This window comes from Vicugna pacos, chromosome 20, assembly GCF_048564905.1.
Source record: "Vicugna pacos chromosome 20, VicPac4, whole genome shotgun sequence".
Lineage (NCBI taxonomy): Eukaryota > Metazoa > Chordata > Mammalia > Artiodactyla > Camelidae > Vicugna > Vicugna pacos.
The window spans coordinates 40232334-40259065 of NC_133006.1; the positions used below are offsets into that span (position 1 = coordinate 40232334).

A 26732-nucleotide genomic window follows, 5' to 3' on the forward strand; every position below is an offset into this window, starting at 1 on the left:
AAGTTATTTACAAACTAGATGGCAAAGAGTGCTTTCCCAGTTCCTCGGGGCCCCTGCTTGCCAGATGGAAGGACCAGGAAACTAGACGGGAAATTTGTCTGAGAAGGGCGACTGAGAAAGCTGCAGCTGATTCAAACTGATCTGCTGGGATAACAAGCTTTTTCTCCCCAACGAGTCCAGGTTAAAATCAGGATGTGGCCTCTTCTCTCACTAGCTATTTTGGGTGATTTTTTTTTTTTTCTGAAGGCAGATGTAACTGTTAAATTTGCAGATGTTACATTTAGTTCTTCACATCTTGAATGTGAATCTTTTTTTTTTTTAAAACAGGAAACAAGTTTAATTAAAAATTACACACATTTTCTTTCTTAGGTATTTTTGGCCTTGGTATAATGTTTCTATTTCAGGGGAAACTTGTACCTGAATGTGTCCCTTAAATTCTCTTATGAGTTCATGGACTGAGCCCGCAGCTCAGGCAACACGCCCCCATCCCAGGTCTAATAAAACCAGTTGCACTTAGAAGAAATCGAGGTGCCGAGGAGCTGAGTCAGGACTGAGAAGGGAAGGGAAGCCGGACTTGCAGGTGAGGGGTGCCCCAGTGCGGTGGGACGGACGTGACAGGGAAGTGAGGGAGCAGGGCTTCAGCTCCAAGGTGCGTGCCCGCCTGTTACGGACTGAACGTGTCCCCCACCTCCTCCCGGTTCATGTGCTGAAATCCTAACCTCCAGGGTGATGGTGTTGGGGGGGGTCTTTGGGATGTGAGTAGGTGATTAGTGCCCTTCTAAAAGGGACCCCAGAGGGCTTCCTCACGCCTCCCTCCACGTGAGGACACAGGGAAAGACGGCTGTCTCTGAGCCGGGACGTGGGCCTTCACCAGACCCTGAATTTGCCAGTGACTTGGTCTTAGACTTTCCAGCCTCCAGAAGTGAATGAGAAAAATGTGAGAAATAAATGTCTGTTGCTAATAAGCCACCCGGCTTACGGTGTTCTTATTGCAGCATTCCGCGAAGACGCAGGCACCCCCTTACGTAATCACAGCTCACACTCGCTGAGTTACACGCGGCGCTGTCCTGAGCATCCTCCGTGCGTCTGACTCTCGTGCTGTTTCTGTAAGGCAGGTGTTAATATCGTTGACACTTACGGGTGAGGATCCAAGTCACTGGCCCAGTTAACAGCTGGGGGAGTTAGAACTGAAAAGCCGGCCCGTCTAATTCTAGTCATGCCTTCCACCCCTAGCGTCTTCCCCCTTTTCCTCCCTTTGCCCTTCCCGACGCCCGTCTCCACGAGGGAATGGTGTGGTTCCAGTGGGACTAATGCCAGTCCAGCTCTGGGGGTGGGTCATGTGACACAGGCAGCCAGTCAGCACAGGGCCAGGGTGACTGGCCAGGAGTTGGTCATGTGACCCAAGTCATCGCACTTGCAGGGACTGCCGGGCTCTGGAAGAAAGGTCTCTCTCCCTTCGTGCTTGGGATGAGTGGGAGACTCTTTGCTGTTACAGAGGCCGTCTGAGGGCAAAGCCGATATTCAGGGAGGCCAGAGGTGAGGGAACGGCTGAGAAATAGAGGCGCCGAGGGCAGTGGGAACCTTTGCAGCAAACCACGCTGCTTCCTGAACCACGTGGGGCTCCGCCGTCAGGGCTGAGCTGTATGTTGTGATCAGACCGAGCTGGGTACAGCCACACTCTCCTGGGGGACGATCACACCAGCCAGTGGGTCTGCAGGGTCTGCCTGGACCCTAGGCGGGCAAAGCTTTCCTTGGGCACTGGCAATCCCTTAAAAAAGGTATTTTTGGCCTTGGTATAATGTTATATCCATGTGTGTGTATCTATCTATCTAGCTATCTATCTTAAAAAAGATATATACATACGTGTGTGTGTGGGGGGGGGGGGAGAGAGAGGTTCCTTTAAAATACAAGGAAGAGCCTGTGGACCCCAGATGACTGAAGCTGGCTTACTCCACGAGGATTCTTTGGTTGGAGGGCCAGCATAATCTTTAATCAAACTGATTTAAATTTTTTGTGTGTATTTTGAAGCAGTAGCAAACCATTTATGAGAAGCTGAGATGTGATTAAGTTCTCCACCCCCAGCCCTGGCCCTGCCCCAGGCGCCCACAGACAGACGGCCAGCCTGAGGGGCCTGAGGGAGCGTGCTTTGGGTTGCCCACCTGCCCCTTAGCACCTCCTGCTTCCTGGGATGACAATTCCAAACTGCATCTTAGTCACATACGACGTTCTGCTGGAGTGTTAAACAGCAGTAATGCTTCTGGCATTTCTCCTGCCAGGACTGTTCGCATTTTTTAATAGGAGGCTCATAAACAGTGAAAAACGTTCTCAACTTGCAGGATTGGAACTCATGGTGCCATTTAAGGCTCATGACCGGACACTAAAGACAGGCATGTTTTGGGGGCAGAAACACTTTTTTTTCTGAAATCACACCTTTAGTGTAACTGCTGTGTGCGCCTGTGTACTCAGTGAAGGAGAGAGCCAGCTCGTGCATGTGTGGAAACGCCTGCTTAACCAAACCTGTAGCATCTAAGCTCTGTCAAATACACACACACACACACACACACACACACACACACACACGTATGCACGCTGTCAATGAACTTTAAGAAAAGAGCGAAGAATAGGAGAAGGGACAGCTGCCTAGCAGAAAAATAAAAAGTGAGCCGGTCCCCTCCTTCCTGTCCCTGTCTTGGGAAGGCGGCGACAGCTGTCCTGAGCTCCCAGAGCCTGCCCAGGGCCCTTGCTGGACGTGGGGATGCTGCTGAAAGAGGGCGTGTCTCGCTGGAGGGAGTGGTGCCGGTCAGCCACTGAGTTTGCTGTCTGAGTGCGTAACGCTGTGGCCCGTGTGTGCTCAGAGGTTTGCCCCCGAGCCTGGCGCGGCCACAGCACGTCTTCTCTCCGAGCGTTTTGGGCGTAGCCGCGGTCACTGCTCTAATTTCGTCTCTCCACAACCCAGAAAACTTCAGATGCTGGTCTTAAGGTTTTGATTCACCAGGCATTTACGGCCTGCGATTCCGGGTAGTTCAACCATGTACAGACAGTGATTAATAGCGATGGATGTTTTTAAACTCTGCATTTTCCTCCTCTTTTAACCTCTAATATGGTGGGGTTTTAATGGTTGTAAAAGACCTGTTGATGAGAAAGCCCTCCCAGTCTTGCGACTCCAGCCCCTTGGCCAAAGCGAGAGGGCCAGCCGTGGGGCCCAGGGATGCTGGGAAGAGAGGGACAGCGGGGAGGGGAGAGGGGAGGGACAGTGGGGCCCACCGTGAGGTTCTGCACATCCAGGGACAGGAGAAGACAGGGAATCCCCAAAAGGCTCTGGAACAGACGAGCAATCTGACCATCTACAGAGGGCATCGAAGGAGGTGTCTCTGTGTGTACGTGGATGTGGCCCCTGGTGGGTATGTGGCTGTTTGATATCTCAGGAGACTGCAAGCTTCATGAAGGCAGGGAGTGTGTCTGTTTTCCTCCCCAGAGTATCCTAAGTGCCACTCACAGGGCCCAGTGCAGGAGTGACTGGCAGTGGCTCACCGAGTGAATGAATGAATGCAGTCGTGAGAGCCCCAGTGCGCTGGCGCTGGGAGGGCCACGCTTTGGGGGAATGAAGTTAAAACGCAGTTTGTTCAGGTGAGATCGTGACGTCACTGTTTGTGGGGCTTCATCAGCTTCTGGCCCGCATGTCCAGGGCGGGGCTTCCCCGGGAGAAGGAGCAGCTGAGTCCCCGGTGCCGTCACCGCAGCCGGGCCATCACGGTCCTGAATCTGTCAGCGTCACTTCCGCTGTGGCAGCAGCCAGCACTGGATGTGGAGGAAATTACGTTATAGCTCCCAGGGTTGTACTAAGACTTTGAACAGAACACAAGGCACAATTGCGGGCTGGTTTCTTTATTCTGGGCGACTGAAGAAGGGCCCCCCAGGAGCTGAAAAGCAGGGAATGGTTGTCAGGGGAGCACTTGGGGAAGGAGGACGGACCCTGAGACCCTGGCGACCCCCAGGAGTTCCTAAGGAGCAGGCCCTTGGGGGCATCACTGCATCTGTGGAGTCTGGGGACCTCTGGTCCTGGGCCTGAGATCGGTGCCTGCGCCTTCCAGGAGCCTTCCTCTGCTGTCGATTGGTCCTTCCTCACGGCAGGTTCAGCGGGAGGGGCTGTGGTTCCCCGGAGACAGAGCTGGTGGCACCTGCAGATGCTCAGGAGCAGGTGACGGTGGCGTTGGCGCAGGCCACGGTGGAGTGGTCTCCGTTGTAGAGCTCCAGCAGGACCTGGTACTCTCCCTGGAAGGGTGTGGGGAAAGCGGGAGGTGTGTGACCCACAGAGGCATCGACGTCCCACAGGTGGTGTGCAGCTCTGCCACACGCAGGCTCTGCTCTAGCCTCGGGGGATGATCCACACCCCTGGGGGCTCCCAGGCTCGCTGGGAGAGACAGCCCAGATGAACATCTCACATTTCAGTTGGACGTCCCACAGGGAAGGGGCGGGTGGGGATGCTGGGTGGCCCAGGGGGTGGTGGGGGGCTGGTGCTGGTTTGCAGTTTTAACTAGGGTGGCGAAGGCAGGTCCCCTGAGAAGGTGACCTTTGAGCAAACCTGAAGGGGATGCGGGAGCATTCCACACTGCCTAGGGGTTGGCGGCCCCTCATTGCAGGGACAGTGAGGAGGCTGATGGGTCTACAGGGAGAGGAACCCATGGGGAGAGGGGATGAGGTCGGGGAGGCCCTCGCTCCCCGTGGTGGGGTTGCTGCTTCCTCGCTAAGGAGTGGCCTCTTCTGTCCACAGGGGCCCTCTGGCTCTTTGCTGGGAAGAGACTGCAGGGGAGAGGCAGGAAGGACTAGGACCAGGGACGAGGCGGTGGCAGTAACAAGGCAGGTGGGAGATGGCGAAGGTTTGGAGAGGGCAGTGGGGATGGGGAGAGGGGTGGGAATCTGGATAGATTTTGAAGGAAGAGCCAATGTGATTTACTGGGGAAACCCATGAGGGTGGGAAAGAGATGGGTTAACGATGACTCCAAATGTTCTGGCCTGAGTAGCAAGAAGGCTAAAATGTCATTTGCTGAGATGGAGAAGTCAGCTGAGAGAGCCAGATTCAACTGCATGAAACCAAAGCGCACTCCTAGGAAAAGAATCCCTGCCTTTTAGGTTTTCCCTTTCTGGCCATGACAGTCCGCAGAGGACTCCCTTGGTCCATGGTGAGTGGCTGCAGCCAGGCTGCATGTGGATCTGCAGGAGGAACCCAGGGCTGAGCCACGTCTGTGTTGCTCATCGCTGAAGCCCTGTCCAGCCCCACCGGCCACGCGGGGCTGTCGTGTCTGCAGACTCTCTGGAGAAACACTCTGGGTGGTGGAGGTAGCGGTAAGCAGGGCAGAGGACGCTCAAGAAACTCCTGGAGCATCTTTGACGAGCCTGTCACCTGGGGAAGGAAAGGGGTTCAATCTGCATAAGCCGGAGGGAAGGGCTAAATCAGACCACTGGGTAGATGTTGCACGACAAGTGGTTTTTGTCAGAAGAGAACTTTCCAGCAATTAGCAGAGGTCCAGGAGCAAGCGGGTTCCCCAACACTGATGGCGTCTTGGGTGTGGGGGTTCATGAGAGTGACCTAAGGCACCCCTCACCCCGAAGATTCTATGACGGTCTAGGCTCCCGTGAGTCTGCTCAAGTATCAAGCGGCTGTGATTTCAGAGGCAGTGTTAGGACTTCAACCCACAGTGTAAAAGTTAGAGAATTAATTCTGAGTAAAGACCAGCTCCCATTTGCATCTGACGGTGTTTCATCATCACCATCCCCATTATCACCATCATTTACTTTTTAAAAGAAAATTGAAGTATGGTCAGTTTACAGTGTGTCAATTTCTGGTGTACAGCGTAATGTTTCAGCCATACATGTGCATATAGATTCGTTTTCGTATTCTTTTTCCTTATAGATTGCCTGTGTCTGTGATTGCTTTTAACCACTTCCCTGTGTGTTGAAGTGCACACCACGCAAAATTACTGAAAAGCAACTTAAGTTTTCATCATTGCTTTATCAGGAAGGGGTTCTGGATTACGAATTAGAAGGTATATGTACTCTGGTTTAAGGGGCAAGAGGATTCAGGCAATGGTGCCCGTCTGCAGGCAGGAGGAGGGACAAGCTAGAAGGACAAGGGGGACAGGGGAGGGACAATGGGCAGAGTGCAGTGGCCTTTCTGCAGCTGAGGAGAGTCCTGGCTTTGCGACTTAGGAGTTGTGCCCTCGGCACTGAGGCTGAGTTCGGGCTGTACCTGCAAGTTGTCCGTGCGCTTTGGGTGCCCAAAGGGCCTCTGAATTCGAAGTCAGAATGCAGCCGTCACAGGCGGATGCCTGCTGCAGGCAGGACTTCAACCAAGGGGCCGGCTGTGTTGTTAAAAGAAAATAATACCAAGGCCCTGCAGACTGGCTGCTGCGCAGGAAAGTCTGTGGCTGCGCGGGGATGGAATTGGCACAGAGCTCATCTCGGGGGATTTGGTGGGAGGAGTGGGGAGCGATCCCGGGTAGGTCTTTTAAAACCAGAAGTCTTTGCACCATTTCTGTCCCATATTAGGAAGCAAAGTCTCCGAGCCTGGCAGGCTGGCTGTCAGCCCGGAGCCTCTGGGCTGACTGAGCTGGTCTTGGGCCAGCGTGGGAGCCCAAGTTAGGCTTAAGGCCTCCAGCTGTCTCTGCTGCATATGTGACAGGTCACATGTGTCCCCTCCAGTTCTGTCCCTTGTCAGGCCTGCCTGGGGCAGGGTCAGGGCTGGCCGGATTTCTGCCTCCCAGGCCCCGGCCTCAGAAGAGGAAGAGATAGGAGGGCCAGGCAGAGAGCGTCTGCAGATGTTTAAACAAGCAGGCCCGGGGCCAGGCGAGCTGGCCACCGTCTCGGCCTCACATTGGGCCGCATCCCAGGGAGCCCTGCTGGTGGTCTTCGGAGGCAGGCAGTGGACTCACCCAAGCATCCTGGGTGGTTGCAGTACAGCTCTTGACATCTCTGCTACTTTTCTTTCAAAGGGATCCTGAGACTCTAACTTCTTTCCCCTCTGTTTCAGAGCAGTTGCTAAGGATAACTGTTTTTAAAAATCAAGTCAGTAGTGCAAGACAAAATCAGTTATTTGCAAATTTTAAGTCGCTCTCCAGCCGGGGGGTGGAGGGGGTCCAAAGGAAAAGGGGGAAAGAAAAAGCATTCAAATGGCAAAGATTTAAAGAAAAATCTCACTGGAAGACACTCAGCCTCACATCCTAGACGGGAAGAGGGTTTGCAAAACTGTCATATTCTCCTGAAGAGTCTGTGGAGGAGGACTCAGAGAAGGAAGGGAAGGCTGGACACCTCCCAGCTGTCAGAGCAGCGCCAGCGCAGAGCCCAAGACCGCCTGGAGACTTGATGGCTTTAAACAGGAGACCCCAGAGGCTGGGACAGAAAGGAAGCATATAGAGGAATGAAACAAAGTTCAGCAGATTCTTTATGAAGGAAATACTTTTCTAGACTCACACACAGGTTTTGAAAGATTGAAAGAATGGAGCTGAAAACCAAATAGTTAAAATTGTCACATTTTGGTGACCCTTCTGCTGTTGTTCCACAGGGTGGCCTCAGAAGCAGCATGTGGAAAATGGACAGCTTATGTCGGACCTGCTGGAATTCAGCTGTTTCCTAAAGTCACAGTATGTTGAGTAAAAAGGAATTAGTGGAAAAGTGTACCTTACCTGTGGGCCTCCCTGGTCCATGTGCAAGTCGTGGGCATTTCATTTAGTTGGTGAACACTGTGCAAGGACAGTAACTAAGGGACCTTTAGGCTTTCCCGGCTGTGTTTTTCTTTTTTTTCTCTGAACCATATTAGCTGTGTCATATTTGTACAAACATGTAGTTGCTGTTTATCAGAAATTCAAATTTACCAGGGTGTCCTGAATTTCATCTGGCAACCCCAGTCAGATTGGAGCTCAAGACAGAAAGTTTCACAATACTAGAGGAAAGCCAGCTTCCCGCTGGCTGCCTCCCTCGCCCCGCCCCCAACAGCTCTAGCCACCTGGAGGTCCCCCAGACATCCCGCAGGACAGGCCACTGGCATCCTCCTCAGTGGGAGGTGTCTTCCCAGAGGATGCTGCAGGACAAAAGTGTTAAATACCGAAACGCCAAAACCCACATGTCAAGCATTAGTGCCCAAGATGAGGGGGCAGCTTCGCTGAGAAAGGGTCTCCTTAGTGCTGGCCAACACGAAAGTTCTGAGATGTCAGTTTAATTCCCGCCTTCTCCTCTTCCTCCTCTGTTCTCCTCTCTCTCCCGCCCTCCTCCTCTTCTGCATCTCCTCCTTCAAGAAACTGCTCAATACAATAATTAAGGAACAAAAAACAGAAAAGCAAAATCTTACCACGGGAATTTTGAATCCAGGATTATTGACAGGGCCGGCATAATAAATCTGCTCTGGAAAAGAGACAAAACACACATAATGTCACTCAATCATTTAAGACAAAAGTGATTCACTCTATTATCTGTGCCCACTGTGCCCTGGGGAGCCAGCGATGGACGAGAAGGTGTCAGTCCTCACGTTGCAGGTGTTCTAATGAGGAGACTGATGGTACGGAAACCATGCAGCGAGAATGCATCTCGGTCCTAAAAAGTGCTGGAAGGAGACACGCAGGTAATGGGAGTTAGGCAGGTGGAGTGATGGCCAAGAGGCCAGGCTGGCGCTGGGCTGGAAGAGGCTAAATCCTAAGACCGCTTCCAGTGGCTGACTGCCCTTGGACAGTTACTATCTCTTTGTGCTCACTTTCCTTTTTTTTTTTTTTTATTGGTGGCGGTCGGAGGGGTGGGGTGGGGTGGGGTGGGGATTAGCTTTATTTATTTAATGGAGGTACTGGAGCCTGAACCAGGACCTCATGCATGCTAGCATGCGCTCTACCACTGAGCTAAACCCTCCCTCCACAGGTTCCTCATTTTTAAGATGGGTATAATAATGACAAAAACAGCTGTGAAGAATAAAGAAAGTTCATCAACATAAAGCACTAATAACAATGTCTGGAAAGCACTGGATCAACTGTGTTGATGCAGCTGAGAGTCTGTGTAAGGTAAGGACAGAAATGTGCCATAGAGGCTCCCACTGCCCAGAGTCTAACGCAGAGCAGGGGTGCAACGTATAGTTATTGAATGAAGTTATCGAATGAGCAGAGGTCCAGAGCCGGGATGCAGGCCTGCCAACCAACTTCCTTTTGCTCCTGCTACTGTAATCCACTTCCCGCTGGAAGGATGCAGGCCTGGGGTGTGCTGACACAGGAGCCTGGATGAGGGAAGGAGCCATTCGGAGCAGCCAATCTGGTGATGAGGGCGGAGGGACAGAGGAGGAGGATGCCGGAGAACAGATGCTCATTGGTTTACGGATGGCGCTGGGTACTGGGCTCTCTTACTGGTACAGCGACTTCCTGCCTCACACAGCACCTGACACTTAACAGATGCTCAGTTAATATTTGGAGACAGACCAAACTCTCCCCAGTTAAAGGGGCGGGGCCGGGGGCTCTGTGGCTGGTGCCCAAGCAGCCGCTCACGTGGAACGATACCAGGGGCACAAGGATAATCTCCTTTAAAAAGGCCTCCCTGGAGCCAGCTGAGACCTGAACTTCTACCAGGAGACCTGCTCTCAGTGTAGCCTTTGGCGTCTGTTAAATGCCCATATCCTTAACGTAGCTACCCTTCCTGCCGGTGGTCACTCCCTAGTACCTTGCGGGGATAACACAAAAACATGGTGGGTGCCAGATGGAAGTTCATTGCTCTCAATATACTGATCCATTCATTGTTAAAAAGAAACATATGTTTGGTTGTGGGTATAAGCAAGAGGTTCACTGGAAACTGTTGCTCTGTGTGATGTGGTATCAGAAGCAGAAGTCTTATAGTCCTGGATGTATACTTAGGGTTCTCCCAGGGCAGCTGGGGAAGACACAGCATCCGGCTAGAGAGCTGACTGTGTGAGGAGTAAGCGGAGCGTGTGGGCGGTGTGCCTAAAAGATCAGCCGTGCGGGGGTGCTGCCTGTGGTCCTGGTGTGTCCTACGACCCAGGGCCGACTGTTCATGTTACAGTCCGTATGAATGGACCCCCTGGGGTTGTGGGACACGGAGGCCCAGCTACCAGCACATGGTTTCTTTTAAGGAAGTTGTCAGAGCAGAGAGAGAGCTAGATATGAGCAGAGAAAGGGGGGCCCAGGCCAAATGGCAGAAGGCCATACATCATGTGAACAACAGGGATCTTTGGGCAGACAGAAAAGCAGGAACCTCGGGGCTGATAAGAAATCACACATTTTGGGGTGACAGGTGTCCTGGAGTCAGACAAAGAAACGTGGGGAAAGGCAGAAATCTCTAGTGTCCGAGTGTAAATTTGCTCATGGCCTCATTATAATAAAATTAGCCTTGCAGATTTGAAGTACCCATCATGCACCAAGGCTGTAACACTTCCGATCCAGACTCAATAAGGACAAAAATCCCTCCTCCCCACTGGAAGGTGGAGCTGGGATGGAAATCTGGGAATAAGACCCCAGTCCCTTCCCTCCCCAATGAATATTACACGCATTCATTTTTACACCCTATGTAACCAGCTTGCCAAAGAAACTCAGCGTGGCTGCTCGCCTAAGCCTGTCGCTCCCGCCGTGAGAGTGTACTATCCATCCTTTAATAAGTCCTCACTTTACTTTCTTAACCTCCGTGTCTTGTCTCTGAATTCTTTCTGCAGTGAGACAAGGACCTAACCACCAGCAACAAAATAATCTGTTCTCTCTTCCCTAGTGGATGCTCTGACCCACGCTAGGACAGTCTGAGCAGAAGGACAAAGAGACCCAAGACCCAGATATTCTTCATTTCAGCTGTCCAGTCTAGACCTGTCCACTCTCTGCCTTGCAGCCTTCTGTGACTCCGAGGTAGACTTTCAAGAAAATCCCGTTGCTTTTGTTGGCTGGAGTAGGTTTCTGCCACCTGCAGCTCAAGGACTGTGGTTGCCATGGGTATGGACCAGTCAAAGTCACTCCAGCTGGCTCTCAGGGCACGGGGTGCGTCTAGCTTTGAAGCAGAGTGAGTGTGCCCGTCCACAGGTCTGGCTGGATTCCCTCGGATGCATCTTATGCCCACTTCATGCTTCTACTTGCTGTCCTAAGGGGTACAGTGCAAACGGCTTGACCTGGAGGCAGACCGATGGGTTCAGGACCCAGCTCTCCTACTAAGTGCTGGTGGACGATTTGCTTAACCGTCCTGTGATTCAGCTTCTGCATCTGCCAGACAGAAACAGGAATGCCTCCCCTGCAGGGCATGAAGGGGACTAGAGAGGTTGCAGGTAAGCCCGCAGAGAAGAATGGGGTCCCCAGTTGCTTGTTGTACAGTTATTCAGCAGACGTGAAGGCCAGTGATGTGATGAAGGCTCACGTGGGATACTGGGAACCACACCGAGGCTGGGTTTGGAGACCTTTTTCCTGAGCCAGTGTGCACAACGGCCAAGTTCTGCTGGTGTCTTGGTTTTTATTTTTAGCTTCTGTTTTAAAAAGTGGATGAGTGCTGCTCATTCTTCAAAAAGAATACCAGTCAGATGATCCCCAACATTTTGTTACGTTCTTTTAACGTCCTGAGCTTTGCTCACTTGTGCCTCACTGTTAAGGTCCTTTACTGGGACGAGAAACTGTCATGAACTCCTTCACTTTACAGTTTCAACTGGAGCTTTTCTGGGGGCCCATGAAGTTCCTGAGAATTTCCACAAGTAACTCATGAAACTGTCTTTTTTTTTTTTTTAACCTGATGAAACAACACCTAAAATTAAATTCTCACTCCTTCCTTTTTCAGATCATCTCCGATTCTGAGATTCCTTTAATTAACATCCTCACACTCCAGTACTATAAAAAGAGCCCCAGTGTATCTGTACCCGCTTCCTCCTTTCCTTCGCTTGGAATCTTGATCAGTTTTTCATGTGCAGTAGATTAAAAAAAATTCACCTTCCTGCTTCTGAACACATGAAGTCTTTTCTGCCAATCGTCTTTATTTTTTAGACCCAGATCTTTGTGTGCTTGGTGCCTAGTGTCTTCTGAGAGAAGAAATGCACTTTTAAATTGTGGTAATAAAAGATCCCTAAGGGTTTAGGTTTAGACCAGCGTGAGGCCGGGGGCTGCATCCTGCCCTCCAGCATCTTGTGCTCAGTCACCAGCTCAGATGCTGGCCCGGAAGGAAGTGCTCGCTGAGTGTGTGGATTCCATTACGCGGAATTGCGCCACTTCCTAGACCTTGCTAGTATTTTACAGGAATCCCCTCCATTCTTTCAAGTTTATTACAAAAACGCTATCAGTGTTTAAGCGTCAGTAGGGTCTTTGACAGTGTAAGAATACTGAGTTACAGTTGATCATAAATAGGCTGATTAGCATGTTCAGAACAAAGGGTGCTTTTTTGGGAGGGTGGGTATTAGGCTTGTTTGCTTGTTTTTATTTATTTATTTATTTATTTATTTATTTATTTATTTATTTATTTATTTATAATGGAGGTACTGGGGGTTGAACCCAAGACCTCATGCATGCTAGGCATACTCTCTACCACTAAGCTGTACCTCCCCACCCAGAACAAAGATTTTTTAAATCATCATTTTTTTACTCACATTGGAGCCCTGGAGGCTGGGGCGCAGTGCTGAACTAGGACACAGCCCGCATCCTGTCCTCCAGTGAGTAGGAGGGAGTGAGGGTCTGGGATACCCCTGTACAGGGGCTGCTGTGGGCAGTTGTCCCAGGAGAAAGAGATAAGGGAGAGACCATTTCAGGCCGACTAAAAGCCTCATCTCTGCCTTTGGATGTTTCCTTAAAGGCACCAAATGTGGCCACTGGGGAGGCTCGGGCACTGCCCCTCACCTCCCAGGCTCTGACCGGCTCTCACCGACTCTGCTTTCTCTAATTTCTCCAGTCCCGTGGGGCCCCACCGGGCTAGAGGGTGAAATTTCCAATATAAATTCATACAACTAAACTCAAGACAGAGAGTTAAAAATATTTAAAGCAATATAGAAACTACTAGGTCAGCGATGTGGATGTGCAGGAGAGCATTCTGCAAAGATGAGAATGTTCTGTGTCTGCATCATTAAACATGGCAGCTGCAGTCCACATGTGGCCACTCAGAATTTGAAATGTGGCAAGTGTGGCTGAATTTTTAATTTAATTTAAATGTAAATGATTTAAGTTGCCACTGATGACGAGTGGCTACCATATTGGACAGTGTACTTTTTGGTCCGCACTATCTAATAGAAATACAATGTGAACCACATTTCTAATTTGTGTTTTCTAGGAGCACAGTTGAAAAAAAAAGGAAAAAGAAACAAGTGAAATTAATTTAAAAATCCATGTATATTAACCCAAATATTAAGAATATAATTTCAATGTAGACCCAATACAAACTGTATTAATGAGATATTTAAAATTTTTTCATGCTATTTTTTATACAAAGTCTTCAAAACTTGGTGCCTGCTCTACACTTAGAGCACATCTCTCTTTGGACTGTTCACGTTTCTGGTGTTCAATAACCACATGTGACTAGTGGCTGCTACACTGGACAGGGCCAATTATTAAGTCGTGGATGAGAAATTGCAGCCCAGAAGGTGAAATAATTTCCTTCAACTTTATTTTTCCTACAAGAGCTTTCTGTCTTTGCTGCCCAAGTCTCCTCTGTGAAATATATAACTTCTGGCAATGAGAGAGGAAGGAGGATTTAAGTTTTTTTTTTCCCCCTACCAACCTATTTCTGGATTTCTGTAGATAAACACTTAATACGATTCTCAAAATACAAGTTGTGAATTGGTGGGCTGATTGGGTTCCCAGAGATGGAAATGAAGAAGATGGTGATAGGAGGAAAGAAAGAAGAAACTGAGCTGATCTTTAGAAACCCGCGGTAGCCACAGGGAAGTGCTCTGTGATTGGAAATAATGAAATAGACAGCACGAAGGGTGACCTTTCTCAGACTGGAGGCCCAGGCCCAACCGGCAGGGCTCTCGGGATGTTTACTAAAATGCAAACACCGGCAAGCCTGGCCAGAGGTTTGAAGTGGTACCCGGGGGTGGGGATCGGCCTGCTCAATTAACTTCCTAAACGATTATTGTACAGAAGTGTGAGTCCTTCAGCCAGATTTATGAAATTCCACAACTGGATCCTGTATTGTAAATTTGTAAAGGATCCTGTATTGTTTTAGAAAATTAAAAATGCTTTGGTCTTAGGCCATTGTTGGTCTCAATAGCGGGGCTCAACAAAAATAAAGAACTGACGAGTGTCAAAGGAGGGGTTCAACACATTCTTGGCTCATTTACAAAAAGACTTCAGTTTGAAGGTGGAGGGAAAGCTCCCAGGGCAAAGGATTCCTTAACAGGCTCGCTCCTTCCTTCCTTCCTTCCTTCCTTCCTTCCTTCCTTCCTTCCATCCTTCCTTTCTTCTCTCTCACTTCCTTCCTTTCCTTTCTTAAAAAAAGTCCTCTTTCTCTTGGTCATTGCTGGTACTCACTCTAGAGGGATAATTATTTCTCCTCCTCCTTCTTCCTCTTCCTCTTTGTCTTTTTTTGCAGTTCAAGGGTGGCATTTTCTGCTCATATGAGAAGAAATCACTGTTGCTGTTGATGCTCCATGAATTTGCAGCAGCGGCACCTGCCCGGCCATCACAAGCGGGAAACCCACAGCTGCTTGAAGTGTGCAGACAAAGACTAAAACATGAAGAGAGAAAAGGCAGGTGGCTGAGTGGCTGGTGCTTCAGATTTCCAGTTTCATGAGAAACGCAGATGAGACTCTCTCCCCAGAGGCGCGAGGGGGCCACGGAGTCTCGGCTTGGCCTGGTCAGCCGCCAGAGGGTACACAGCTCGCACCGAAGTCAGGTTCCTGCTACCCCTGAGGAGCAGCTCTTAAACGTCTAAGGCTCCGAGGCTCCACCACGCCTCCAGGCCTGGTTGAAATGCAGGTTCCACTCTGAGATTGATGACTTCAGGGGCTCAGAGCCCTTCCTTGAGAACCCCCTAATCAGCTGCGTGAAGTAGTAACCATTGATCACTTCTGCAGTGCTTACTGTGTGCTGGGCTCTGTTCCAAGGGCTTTGCAGAGAGCAGCCCAATTTAGTTGTTTCTTTTTTGGGTGGGGGGAGGGAGGTAACTAGGTTTATTTGAGGGACTGGGGATTGAACCCAGGACCTCGTGCATGCTGAGCATGAGCTCTAGCCACTTTGAACTTTACCCCCCACCCCGCCGGCTTTATCCTTATAGCAATGCCATGAAGTATCTTCCTTGTCATACAGATGTGGAAACTGAGGCTCAGAGAGATTGAGTAGTTTGCCGGAAGTCACATAACTGAAGTGACAGTAAAGGTCCAGCTCTCTGTAAGTCTGGCTTCCAACCCTGTGCTTACTCATAACTAGGCTTGTGGTTGCCAAGCTGTGGTCCCCGGACCAGCATCTTTGGCCTCACCTGGGGATGCACATTCTCAGGCTCCTCCCCACCCCCAAGCATGCTGGCTGGGAAGCTGCGGGTTGATCCTGCAATCTGCGGTTGGACAAATCCTCCGGGTGATACTGGTCCGTGCTCTCCAAGGCAGCCCGGCGGCGCGGCGAAGCAGGGAGCAGGAAATTCATAGAGAGATAGCGGTTTGGGCAGCAGCCGCCTGCAGTTATAAAGTGACAGCGGGGGTGAGGATGGCAGACAAACTGCAGTTTCCCAGGTGGCGGAGAACCATGGAGAACCACTCCCTCCTTGGAGCTATTGACTCAGCATAGGAAGTGGAAGCAAGATGCACTAGTCCCCACCTGCGCCGCCTTGTCCCTGGGCTGTTAGCTGTGGTGGGTGAAGGACAGGCCCAGAAGCCGGGACTGGGGAGAGACTGAGAAGGAGCACAGGGCCAGCCGAGCAGAAAGCCTGAAGCCAAGCAACTTGGAGACACAGGAGGTCTGCAACGGCAAGGAAATCGAACGGAAGAGAACAGGCAGGGCTGCTACCCCAGAGAAGATGCGTTTTAAACTGGAGGCCTCAGATAAAGCCGCTTCCTCCCCTTCTTTTACAGCAGAAATCAGTGAGCGCGTTCCCGGACCTGCATTTGTTACCACGTGTGCGGTGAATGCAAAACAGCGTGCTTGTCGGAGGCTGTCGGGTCGTGGGCAGAGATTAATGGTGGAACTTCTAGGCATCACTTGCCTGGAAGGTGCTTTTTTGCCCTGTCTTCTACTACAGCGCTGCAAGGTAGAAGGCATTTTGTGGAAAGCATTGTTTATGGAAAAATTTCCAAATCTAGGCAATTTCCAAATTTCCTCCATTTCTTAGACCTGTGAAAAGGAGCATTTAGAAACAGAGATAGTGAAGTCTAAGGAACTCGAGCTGCCAAAAAGTGAATTGCTGATCCAGATAGCACTGTTCAGACCGAAGTTTAAATAGTTGCAGACAGTGAGGCTGAGAAGCGTCTGCAAAGACTGATGCTCGGGGAATCCTTGACAATGACTGATCGCGGAGGATGGCCAGGCGCACGTGCTCAGTGTGAACCAGGGCAGATGGGAAACGCCCAAGTGAATGAAGGGGTGGAGGACAGGCGGCCACAATGAGTACCCACTGCACTTCCACCTTGTCTCATTTGTAGGTGTGAGATCAGTGAGATTCAGAGCAGAATCCCTTAGGCGCTGTCAGGGGTACCACCTGCCCGGCGGGCACTGCCATGGCAGGCTTGAAAACCAGCTCTCAGCAGATCCTCTTTGCCGTACGCTGAAATTCACCTAATCATGAAGTATTCCCCACTCTGGACAAACAAAGTAGGTAAGTTCCGATTTATGCAAAAGATAAACCAGGGAGCGTTATGTCTTTGACTTAAGGACTTCTCAGCTTCCAGTGGTGTCATTGTCATATTTATTTTCATTACAAGCTTTCCAGATGCTACAGAAAAACAGTGGTGGACTAAATTTTAAATGTATCTCACTATTACTGTTGTTATTTCTTATTTAGTCTTCCAATAAAGTATTCTGGTTACTCCCGTTTCGTGGATGAAGTAAGTGAGAAGCAGGGATTAAAAAGTCTTCCAGAAGGAAAGGGCTCTGCCCCAGCCTGCAGGTGGCAGCCGTGGGGAGGGGAGGAGCCCTGCTCCCTGGCTTATTCATCAGGTGATCTTCAATTTTCTCTTTCTTTTCTTCCTTCCTTCCTTCCTTTCTCTCTCAGATCTATGTTTTTCCCCATGTTTTAAAAAATTGAACTATAGTCAGTTTACAATGTTGTGTCAATTTCTGGTGCATAGCATAATGTCTCAGTCTTACACATACATACATATATATATATGCCTTTTCATATTTTTCCTCATTATAGGTTACTACAAGATATTGAGTATAGTTCCCTGTGCAGCACAGAGGAAACTTGTTTGTCTATTTTATGTGTAGTAGTTAGTATCTGCAAATCTTCAACCCCGTTTATCCCTTCCTATCCCCTTTTCCCCCGGTAACCATAAGTTTGTTTTCTATGCCTGTGAGTCTGTTTCTGTTTTGTAAATAAGTTCATTTGTGTCTTTTTTTTTTTAAGATTCCACATGTGAGTGATATCATATGGTATTTTTCTTTTTCTTTCTGGCTGACTTCACTTGCTGCAAATGGCATTATTTTATTCTTTTTTATGGCTGAGTAGTGTTCCATTGTAATATACCATGGCTTCTTTATCCAGGCATCTGTCGATGGACATTTAGGTTGTTTCCATGCCTTGGCTGTTGTAAATAGCATTACTGTGAACAGTGGGGTACACGTTCCATCAGGTGCTCTTTCTTCCCACCATCCATCTCTGTGCTAAGTCCCCTCTCTTTGTCCCAAATCTAATTTGTTGGCATGTGCCAAAGCAGAGTCAAAGTCAAGTTGTTATATTTTCCTGAGAAGCCTGGATCTGAATTTTATCCCGAACCTTAGGTTGGTGTTCACTGTAATGAAAGCCAGAGGGTACGTGTGTTCACAGATCTGATGAAGAGCCCTGAATTCTGACTGGCTTCACAGCCGTCTTTCCCAAAGGTAAGTCTGCTACAGAGGCACCTGGGGCAGGGCTGGTGAGTTCCAGCACATGGGCCAAATCCCACCCAGTGCCTGCTTTGAGCAGCTGTGAGCTAAGCATGGATTTTACATTTTTAAAGGGTAGGAAAAAACTCAAAAGAAGAATAATATTTCACGTTGTGGAAAACTTATGTGGAATATTTCATTTCAGGTAATAGTGTCCATAAATAAAGTTTTACTGGGACACATCCACGCCCATTCATTTCCACGTTGTCTGTGGTCATTTCACGCTCCAACAGCGTTGGTGAGTGGTTGTGGGAGAGACACATGGTCTGCAAAGCCTGAATGTCTGCTGTCTTGCCCTTTGCAGAAAAGGTTGCTGACCGGTGACCTAAGGGCTTGTTAACATAGGGCGCTAAGCCCCAGCCCAGAGTTTCTAGTTCACTGGCTCTGGGTGAGGACCAAAAACGTGCGACTCTAACATTTTCCCAAGATGATGCCGACGTTGCCGGTCTGGGGACCACACTTTGAGAAACACGGCCTTATGTAGTGGCTGGTTACACCCAAAGATGATTGTTTGATTCCTGTAATTTGGTCATGCATTTAAAATCTTTTCTCTAGTCCTGGTAGGGGGCTGAAATGAGTTATACATCTGTCTACTCCGGCAGAGTTTCTTTGTGTTCAAAGAAGGTATGTAGCAGATGGGTTTAGACCAGGTCCCAACTCCCTAGCCTGCTGGCTGTGTGACCTAGGGTAACTTACTTCACCTCTCTGGGACTCAATTTCCTCATCCGTTAACGTGAGGTTAATGAAGGTAGTTTCTATACTTCAAAATGTTGATGCAAATTAGTTAGTTAATACTCATAAGGTGCCTGGAAAGCCCCTAGCGCACCTCACATGCTAGAAGGACGCTGGTTGCTGTTGTGCAGTCCAGTCCCTGCCTGGGGCCAAGGTTTCAGCAAAGGCTGTCCTTTAACCTCAGTCTTGGCTGAAACCACCTGGCTTGGATGCTAATCCCAGAGATTCTGATTTCATTGGTCTGGGGTATGGAGTTTTAGGATCTTCAAAAATTTGAAGGGGATGTTATAATGTAGCACTGTCCTAACGAAATACAGTGAGAATCCCACGTGTAATTTTACATCTTTCAGTAGCCACGTTGAAGAAGGTGAAGTTAATTTTAACAATGTTAAATATCGTTTTATTGTTGATAATTAATAAGTGATATATTAATGATATGTTTTATTTCACTCAGTATATCCCAAACATTATCATTTCAACATGTACCCAAGACAACAGCGATTGAAATGTGCTGCTTTCTTTTTTCAGATCAAACCTTTGAAGTCCAGTGTGTATTCTACCTTTACAGCACATCTCCATTTGGACTGGCTATGTTTCCGTGGCCAAGTAGCCACATGTGGCCTGTGGCCTCCACATAAAACAGCATGAATCTAATGAATGTGCAACCAAGATTGAGATGCAGTGGGGTAAGGGCGGTCCATGACTGTGGACCCGACCAAAGCTGTCTAACCACATGCAGATTCTACTGGCATCACTGTTAGAAGTTGAGTATTAAGGCGGTTTGCTGAAGCTTCCCTCCTCAGGGTTAGTAACTGGTTGTGGTCATTAAGGACATTCAGCTGAATGCCAGTTCAGTCTTAAAAATTGGCAGAGCAAGTTTGAAAGCATCAAGATCAAAGAAAGCAAATGCATCTATATGACTTGATGCCGAGAGTAGAGAAAGGAACGAGGGAGCAGTGACAGAGTAGGAAGCAAGACGGGGGCCTGTTTAGTCCCTGCTCAGTGAACCCACAGCTGGTAAAGGGGGCCACGGGCACCCACGGACAGAGCTCAGAGTGGACATCACACGATCCCTTGACATTCCATGCAACACTTGGGTTCAGATTTTGCTTAATTCCAAAAGTCATTGAGTAATAAGTAGGTTATGATTCCTTTTGTGAAAACTTATTTACAGAGGGAAAAGAATTCATCCTCCTTCGTCTTTCCTACAAAGATCAACTAAGATTGGAAAGAGTAACCTTGTACATTGATTATAAAAGCAAAAGAGATTTCCAAGGGGACGGAAATAAAGCTCTGCAGCGCCACCATTTACAGGTCCTCGCGATTAAGCTCCTAAGAGCGTTCGATCTCGGCGTTTTCCTGGGCGTGCACACTTACACACATTTCAGTAAAAACAGGATCCAATAGTGAGCCTTCGTTTATAGCAGCTTCTTTGTCACTTAACAATATTATTATGAGTGTATTTTCCTGTACTTTAATAGTCTCCTTCAACCTCACTTCAAAGCACAGCATATTGTACCTTTATTTGGCTGAACAGTGGTCTGCCCGGCCACTTCCCTACAATCGGACGTATAGGCCGTTTCCCCAGAGTTACCCATCGCATCGTAAATGATAACGCCACACGAGCATCACTGGGCCTTCCAATCCAGCGTGCTGTTGCCTTAGAGGAGACGGAGGAAGATGCAGAAGAAGAGGAAACGACATTTCGTATTCACACTGTCTCACTAAGCCTGGCCTGTTCTGCAGTTTTACCTGGCTCGGAGAACAGCCAGTAGGGTGCAGAGAAATGCACAATGATGCTGTGCAAACATCAGACGGCTCGGCTGCGGCTGAGACCGTGACGGGCGGTCAGTGGGCACCAAGTCGCCTCACTTCTCTTCTAGGAAGGGCCTGCGACCCCAGAGGGACCCCGCTTCCTGCTTACATTGTCACATGCTTGTGACATGCTTGTGCTCGGTTTGCATTGACTTCAGTTCCCCTCAGCGCCACGTTTTCCCCTCTGGTCTTAGAAAGAATCACTTCTTTTCAATAGAATCATTCCTGCAGTAGGTTTGTGGGTGGGCTGAAAAAACTTACATAACCCCAGAAGAAGCCTCCGAATTTAAGATTTTACTTTTCCCGGCTTATGTAATTTCCATAATCATTTGTTTATGCGGCCTTTGTGTATCACTTTTCAGATCGTTTTTATACTATTTAAAATTTCCTAGCAATTCCCTAAGTTCGGCTTCTCAGCCTGCCTGTGCTGTTATCAACCCGACAGCAATGAAGCCAATAAATGGCTTCAGAACTGCCCAGCATTCGGATACGATAAACACGAGCCTTTCAAGCTGCTGAACTGAATTGGACACTTCAGTTCTGGGAACAGCTCTTCTCTTTTATTAATCCTGTCAAAACCATTCACAGAGGGAAAAAAAAGTTTGGTTTTCTTAAACTTGGAGGACCAAGATACTTTACTGTTTGCTAGGATGTGATGTGCCTCGTCTGTGGTCTGCACAGGTGTCATCAGATGGTCACTTTGGAGGTGGACTGGTGCACCTGCATTCAATCCGTCGTATGCAAATACAACACCACGAGTATTTACTGCATCTTTCGTCTGTGCCAGGCTGTCTTAGTCAAGTCTGCAGGGACAGCCAGAAATATTCCTGCCTTCGAGGGGATCACAGTTGAAGCGTCTGCCCTCAAGGGACACACACACACACACACTATGGCATACAATTCCGGCCGAGGTAAGTGGGAATGGAATATTCCAAGAGGGTCCAGAAGGAGCAATTCATGTGGCGGGGGACTGGAGGAGGGCTTCTGAGAAGAGGTGATGCTGGAGTTAGGTCTGGGTGGAAGACAAAGGGGAGCAGGCTGTCGAGGCTAAGGGACCACTGGCACGTCATGTGTGAAAACACAGGGTGTGGTCAGACAGTGGCAAATGACGCACGTGGGGCAGGATGTGTCTAGATGCAGGGTAGAGTCAAATTTGTGACAGTCTTTGGTCCCTAAAGGACTTAGACTTTGTTCCGTAGGGATGGGGGCGCTTGGGACTCTGGGGAAGGTGGGTGACATGATCAGATCCGTATGTGAGAAGACCACCCTGGCAGCAGTGGGGAGGCAGGGGACCAGTGAGAAGCCGTTTCCCTCACCCAGCGGGTCGGGAGGGAGACTCGGTCCCGGGAGCAGCAGGAAGGAGTGAAGGGCAGCCCAGTGTGTGTCCTTTCTTACCAACAAGGTGGTACTTCAGAGCCCACCTGTTTCCACGTTTGGGTTCAAGAATACTTATTTGGGGGGAAAATTTGAAAGATAAGCCAAAGACAGGAGATAGGACAGTAGATGCCAACTAGAGGTGGCAGCCTACCAAGTTGTCTATCTTTCTTGTTGGGTTTGTGGTTTAATTAGCAGCTTAAGATGCTTTGAGTTCCTCCTAAACGTTCTGTAAAGTCAGGAATGCTCACAGACCATCAGCGTTATGATGTTATTTTATATACAGCCTCTAACAGGCTTTTAAATAACCAGAAGGCAATCAGGAAAGCAGTTCTCTATTACATCGTCCAGATTGCCCATGCTCCAACAGGTTGAATCCACTGGGAATGAGCTGTGCTCTTCCAGTCTCCTTGGCATTTTATGCCTCTTTAATGCAACCTGGGGGAGTTGTTTTTGAGTCTCTAATCTCTTCTTGCCCATCACGAATGTCCTTGAAGGCAGAAACTGTTCTTGGATCATCTTCAGGCTCCCCCAGGTGCTGGCACAGAGGAGGGACTTAGTGTTGGAGGAAGGAAGGCGAGGGGAGAAGGGAAGGAGACTGACAGTGGGCGAGGAGGTTGGGACAGGCACGGCTAACGGCAGGTAGAGAAGGTCAAATAGTGACCAACTCATCAAGAGTTCCCCGTGGGGGGAGAGACGCGAATGCAGTCAATTAATCAGAAGTATTTCCAGTAAGGCGAGAGAGGAAACCTGACTAATCATTCTGTGGTAGGTTAGCTAGGAATTTTTAAATGTCCTGAATTGAAACCAAGTCAGATCACTGGCCAGAAAGAGTTCTTAAAGGATAATTTTAAATAAACTCCTGGTCAGAAGGCACGTTCATTCATTTCGTCGTTTGTCCTTTTGCTCATTCATTCCTTAGAAGCTCAGACCCTGGGCTCTGGGGTTGGCCTGCCTGGGTGTGAGCTGTGGGTTTGTCACCAGCTCTGGGATGGCACAGGTCCTAAAGCTCTCTGTGTCTCGGGTTCTGCATCCGTGAAGTTAGAGTATGAATAGTACTAACTCTTAAGTTCGGGGCAGGAAGTAAATGACTTACTGGACGTAAAGCTCTTAGAACAGCGCCTGGTCCGAGGGCTTAATAACATTAGCTGTTTCACTCTGTATGGCGTCCTGTACTCAGCACTCCCCATATCAACACATTTAAAATCCTGGAAATGGAAAGACGGAGATGATCCTGCCCCATCCTCAGGAGGCTCCTAGTCTACTGGGGATGGCAAGTGGGAGTGAACGATTGATTATAGGCCAGCATGGCGGGTCCGTGACAGCGCTACGAGTGCCACCCTTCGGGGAGCGGGCAGGAGGGCGGGCAGGGCGGGCTGAGCTGAGGCTTGTCCTCCACACGTCACAGCCAAGGCCACCTGGCTTCGTCCCGCCTGCACTCCCTCACATTCCTCGCTCTCTTGCGCAAACTTCCTTTGTCTGTGTCCCTTAGTGTGGGAAGGGGACCCCAATCTTCTAGGCCCTCCGTTCAGAAGGCACAATTGAGTGGTTTTGCTATGGTTTCCTTGATTGTGGAAATAGAGAAGCGGGTGTCTCTGGGGTGTGGGGTGAAGGGTCTGCTCTCCCTTGGCCAATGGCAATCAGGAGGAGACCCTGGGAACGGGGAAGAGGAGAGCTCCTGGCGAAGGACAGGCACAGATCAGATCCAAGTTTTAGTTAAATAAACAGACACTCGGGGCCTCGGTGAAGATGGCGGGTGAGGACAAGAGGGAGTGGAGGGGGACAGGCCAGAGGAGGGGTTCCTGTGCTCTTTGAGGGGACCCACAGCAGAGGGTTGGGGGTTACTGAATTGGACAAAGAGGAGATAATTTGGTGGGTTTTATGCTTCTGAACTTTGAGTCTAGACACTTAACGTCCCCCTCAGCCACTGACTCAAAGGGAACCACCAATGACGGATAGAAAGCTTCATTTTTCCCCCAGAATCCATCAAGGAGACCCTGCCACTGAAGAGACTGCTGAGGAGAAACCTGGAAACGCCTCGCATCTCGGTGGATTTGGAGAGGCTACTGGTTCTTCCTGTCACCAGGTGATTTTTCACGAGACCCCACCACCACCAATTTCTGTTCGTAAACCCGATATGCACCTTTCACTTGATGGTCACACTCGCCCGGGAAGGCAGCCCCGTGGGACCGGCCGTGTGTCACTGTTATGTCCCCTGTGCTGACCAGTGAGGTTCAGCTTGCCCGCCTGTGAGGGCGGAACCTGGACTCCTGGGTGTCCTGACCTGAGCCGCGAGCTCTGGTCCACGTCTCTCTGGGCCTTGGCCCGCAGCCCCCAGACAGACACCTTACCTCCTTTCTTTCTTCCGCAGAAAGAAAACTTGGGAAGATCCACTTCACAGACGGGGTAGGAGAATTTCAGGATGGATGAGCCTTTGGCGAAGAGAGCGACGTCCAGAAACAGCTCCTCGATGTCCTCTCCTGGAGGGAAAGGGAAGACCAGCTTTCCTGTCAGTGTGAGTTTCGCTGGGCACCAGAGACATCCAGGTTCATAAAAGCATGAGCCCAGGGACTTCTATTTCCATCAGTCTGTGCTCTGTGGAGAACAGTTTTCTCCTCTTCTTGGTAAAAGCATTTGGGCAAGGCGACTGGGGACTGTGATGTTACCGGGACAGGCCTGGGTGTGAGGCTCGGCCCTTCCATGGAATTCGTGGGCTTGGAGCAGGGAGTTGCTCTGCTGTCACTCCTGCCCTGACGCCCTGGCCTCTGGCTTCTGAAGCCCCTCAGCTACGTAGTCTGAGTGCCTCCCCTGAGGACGGCGGGGCTGTGGTCCAGCCTGCCCACCCCCACCGCTGATGCCGGGAGGTCATGCCAGGAAGCTTCCGGCTGCTCTGCAGGGCTGACTCCCCACTCTCTCTGCCTTTGTCTCCATCTCTCCCTTTAATTTTCCACCCACTCCTCCTTCCACTTCTCCTTCCTCTCTCTCTTTCTCTTCCCAGAGCATTCACTGAGCTGCTGCTATGGAACCCAGATACTGTGCCGGGTCTGGAATGATGCATGAGAGGTGTTGGCCTCCGGGAGTGGGCCCTCCGTTTCTCTAGAATGACTCCACGTGTTCAGGCTTTTAAGTCCTTCTGCTCTGGCTCTGATGCCACGGTGTTAGAAAGGGGATCGTCTACGAGCCACAGCAACACACTGACTGTAACGGCATGACCGCACGGAAGCACACGGTCAGAAAGCACACTAGCGCATCAATGCGGGAGGAGGGAGGCGCTCTTCCACGTCCGGGCCGCTGTCGAGGTTTAGGAACTTATGTGAGCGATTAGGGGGATCAAATCATGCAAAGCTGCTGGTAGGAAGTAGACTTGTTTGTTGCTGAGCTAACTAAGCAAAAAGGTCTCTCTTGAGCAGACATCAATACTTAGGCTCAAAATATGCTCTTTTTTTTTGCTGGATGTACTGATTTCAGGTGCTTATGTCTTCAAATGAGTGTCTAGGGTCTCTTCAGTACAAAAGCACAGCAATAAATGAAAATTCTGCTCTATCTGGATATTACCCAGAGAGAGGGAAGAAAGCGAACGTGGAAATAGCTCATTCTGGAGGGTGATGGGAACAGTGGTTTAGTGGCCACCGCAGTGAATGTAAGTGACAGGGTGTGTGGGCCAGGAGGAGGTTGTGCAATGCTTTATATGATGTCAATAATTTTTACTTACTCAGAACGATTCCAAATCTAATGTTGAGATTTGGTTTTAATTGTTTGGAACACTGGTCAGCAGAAAAGCCAAAATCTTGTAACGGGTCTGCCAAGAAGAAAACAAAAGATCAAGTGTGAGGACACTGTATACTCTGCAAACTCATATTCAAAATCCACACCAATTATGTTATTTTTTCCCGTATGAATTACCAAGATGAATTCAACAACGCATTGCCCAGTTCTTTTCCTGCAGTAGTCCCTAAGGCTTTCAGCGGACCCCCCAGGCTCTGCCAAGTCCATGTCATGTCCTTTCTGATGACAGGTCTCGGTCTGTGAAATAAGCACAGTGTCCTGATGGGCGGATTCCATCCTTCCTCGTTAAAACTTTTATGACTGTTTGAGTTCTTTTATTTCCTGAACTGTTGGCCTTAAACCTGATTGCATAAAACATTTCACAAAGCATTTATTAGTATAATTAAAACAGACGAAAATATGTACAGATTTTCAATGTGAAGACCTGCTTTTATGATCCCATCCCATCCCATCCCATCCCATGCCATTCAACGTAGGAATTTTTTCCAAATATTCCACTTTCTGCAAGGCACTGTGTTAGGTATCAGGGCAATATTTTTCACACGTAATTTCTGCTCATTCAGAAAGCTCCAGTGGCTCGTTGACGCCTTGGAAGAAGAGTCAAGAAACGTTCTGCTGGCCCCACCTTCCGTACCGTACATGCCGAGTCCATCCTGGAGATCTGGGTGGCGACGAAAGCTCTCCAGCCAGCACGTTCTCCGGCAAGTCACAGGTGCCTTCTCCCATTTCTCTTGGTCTTAGCGCTTCTGGCCATTGTCTAAACACTAAGGTCTTGCTCATTCCTATTTTTTTGTGACGGCTCCCCTGACAGTCCCCCAAGTATTCTTTTGCTTCTTTGAATTCTTTAAACAGTCATGCCTGAAATAGTTTTTGACGTGTACAAGCATGTACGGCGGTGTACTTTGCTCTTTGACTTGTCCCGTAATAATTCATCTGAACACAGGACTCCTAAAAGGCAGGAGCCAGGGTTTTGTTCTGTTTCCATTGTTTTGTTTTCCTTTCCCTTTATGTTTCCAAGAGAGGACAG

The 26732-nt window shown here is 49.3% G+C and overlaps 1 protein-coding gene and 1 long non-coding RNA gene across 3 annotated transcripts in view; one reads left to right on the plus strand and one right to left on the minus strand.

Annotated features, from left to right (window-relative positions):
- Nucleotides 1-3879: 3879 nt before the first annotated feature.
- The window catches only part of LY86 (lymphocyte antigen 86), a 47495-nt gene continuing 24642 nt past the window's right edge, over nt 3880-26732 (minus strand). Inside the window, exons 2-5 of one of the 2 annotated variants that reach the window (XM_006198657.4) lie at nt 25632-25718; nt 24271-24399; nt 8341-8393; nt 3880-4271 (exon numbers count right to left, since the gene is read on the minus strand). In XM_006198657.4, the coding sequence (XP_006198719.1) occupies nt 4188-4271; nt 8341-8393; nt 24271-24399; nt 25632-25718 (353 nt within the window). In that variant the 3' untranslated portion in view covers nt 3880-4187. Of the gene's footprint in view, nt 4272-4728; nt 5401-8340; nt 8394-24270; nt 24400-25631; nt 25719-26732 lie in introns of those variants that run through there. The other variant, XM_072945729.1, reaches the window with a different exon arrangement.
- On the plus strand, nt 20609-26502 carry LOC116284446 (uncharacterized). Its single transcript, XR_004194206.2, has 5 exons — nt 20609-21456; nt 23900-24005; nt 24291-24434; nt 24918-25148; nt 26269-26502. It is a non-coding gene; the product is annotated as an uncharacterized lncRNA (long non-coding RNA).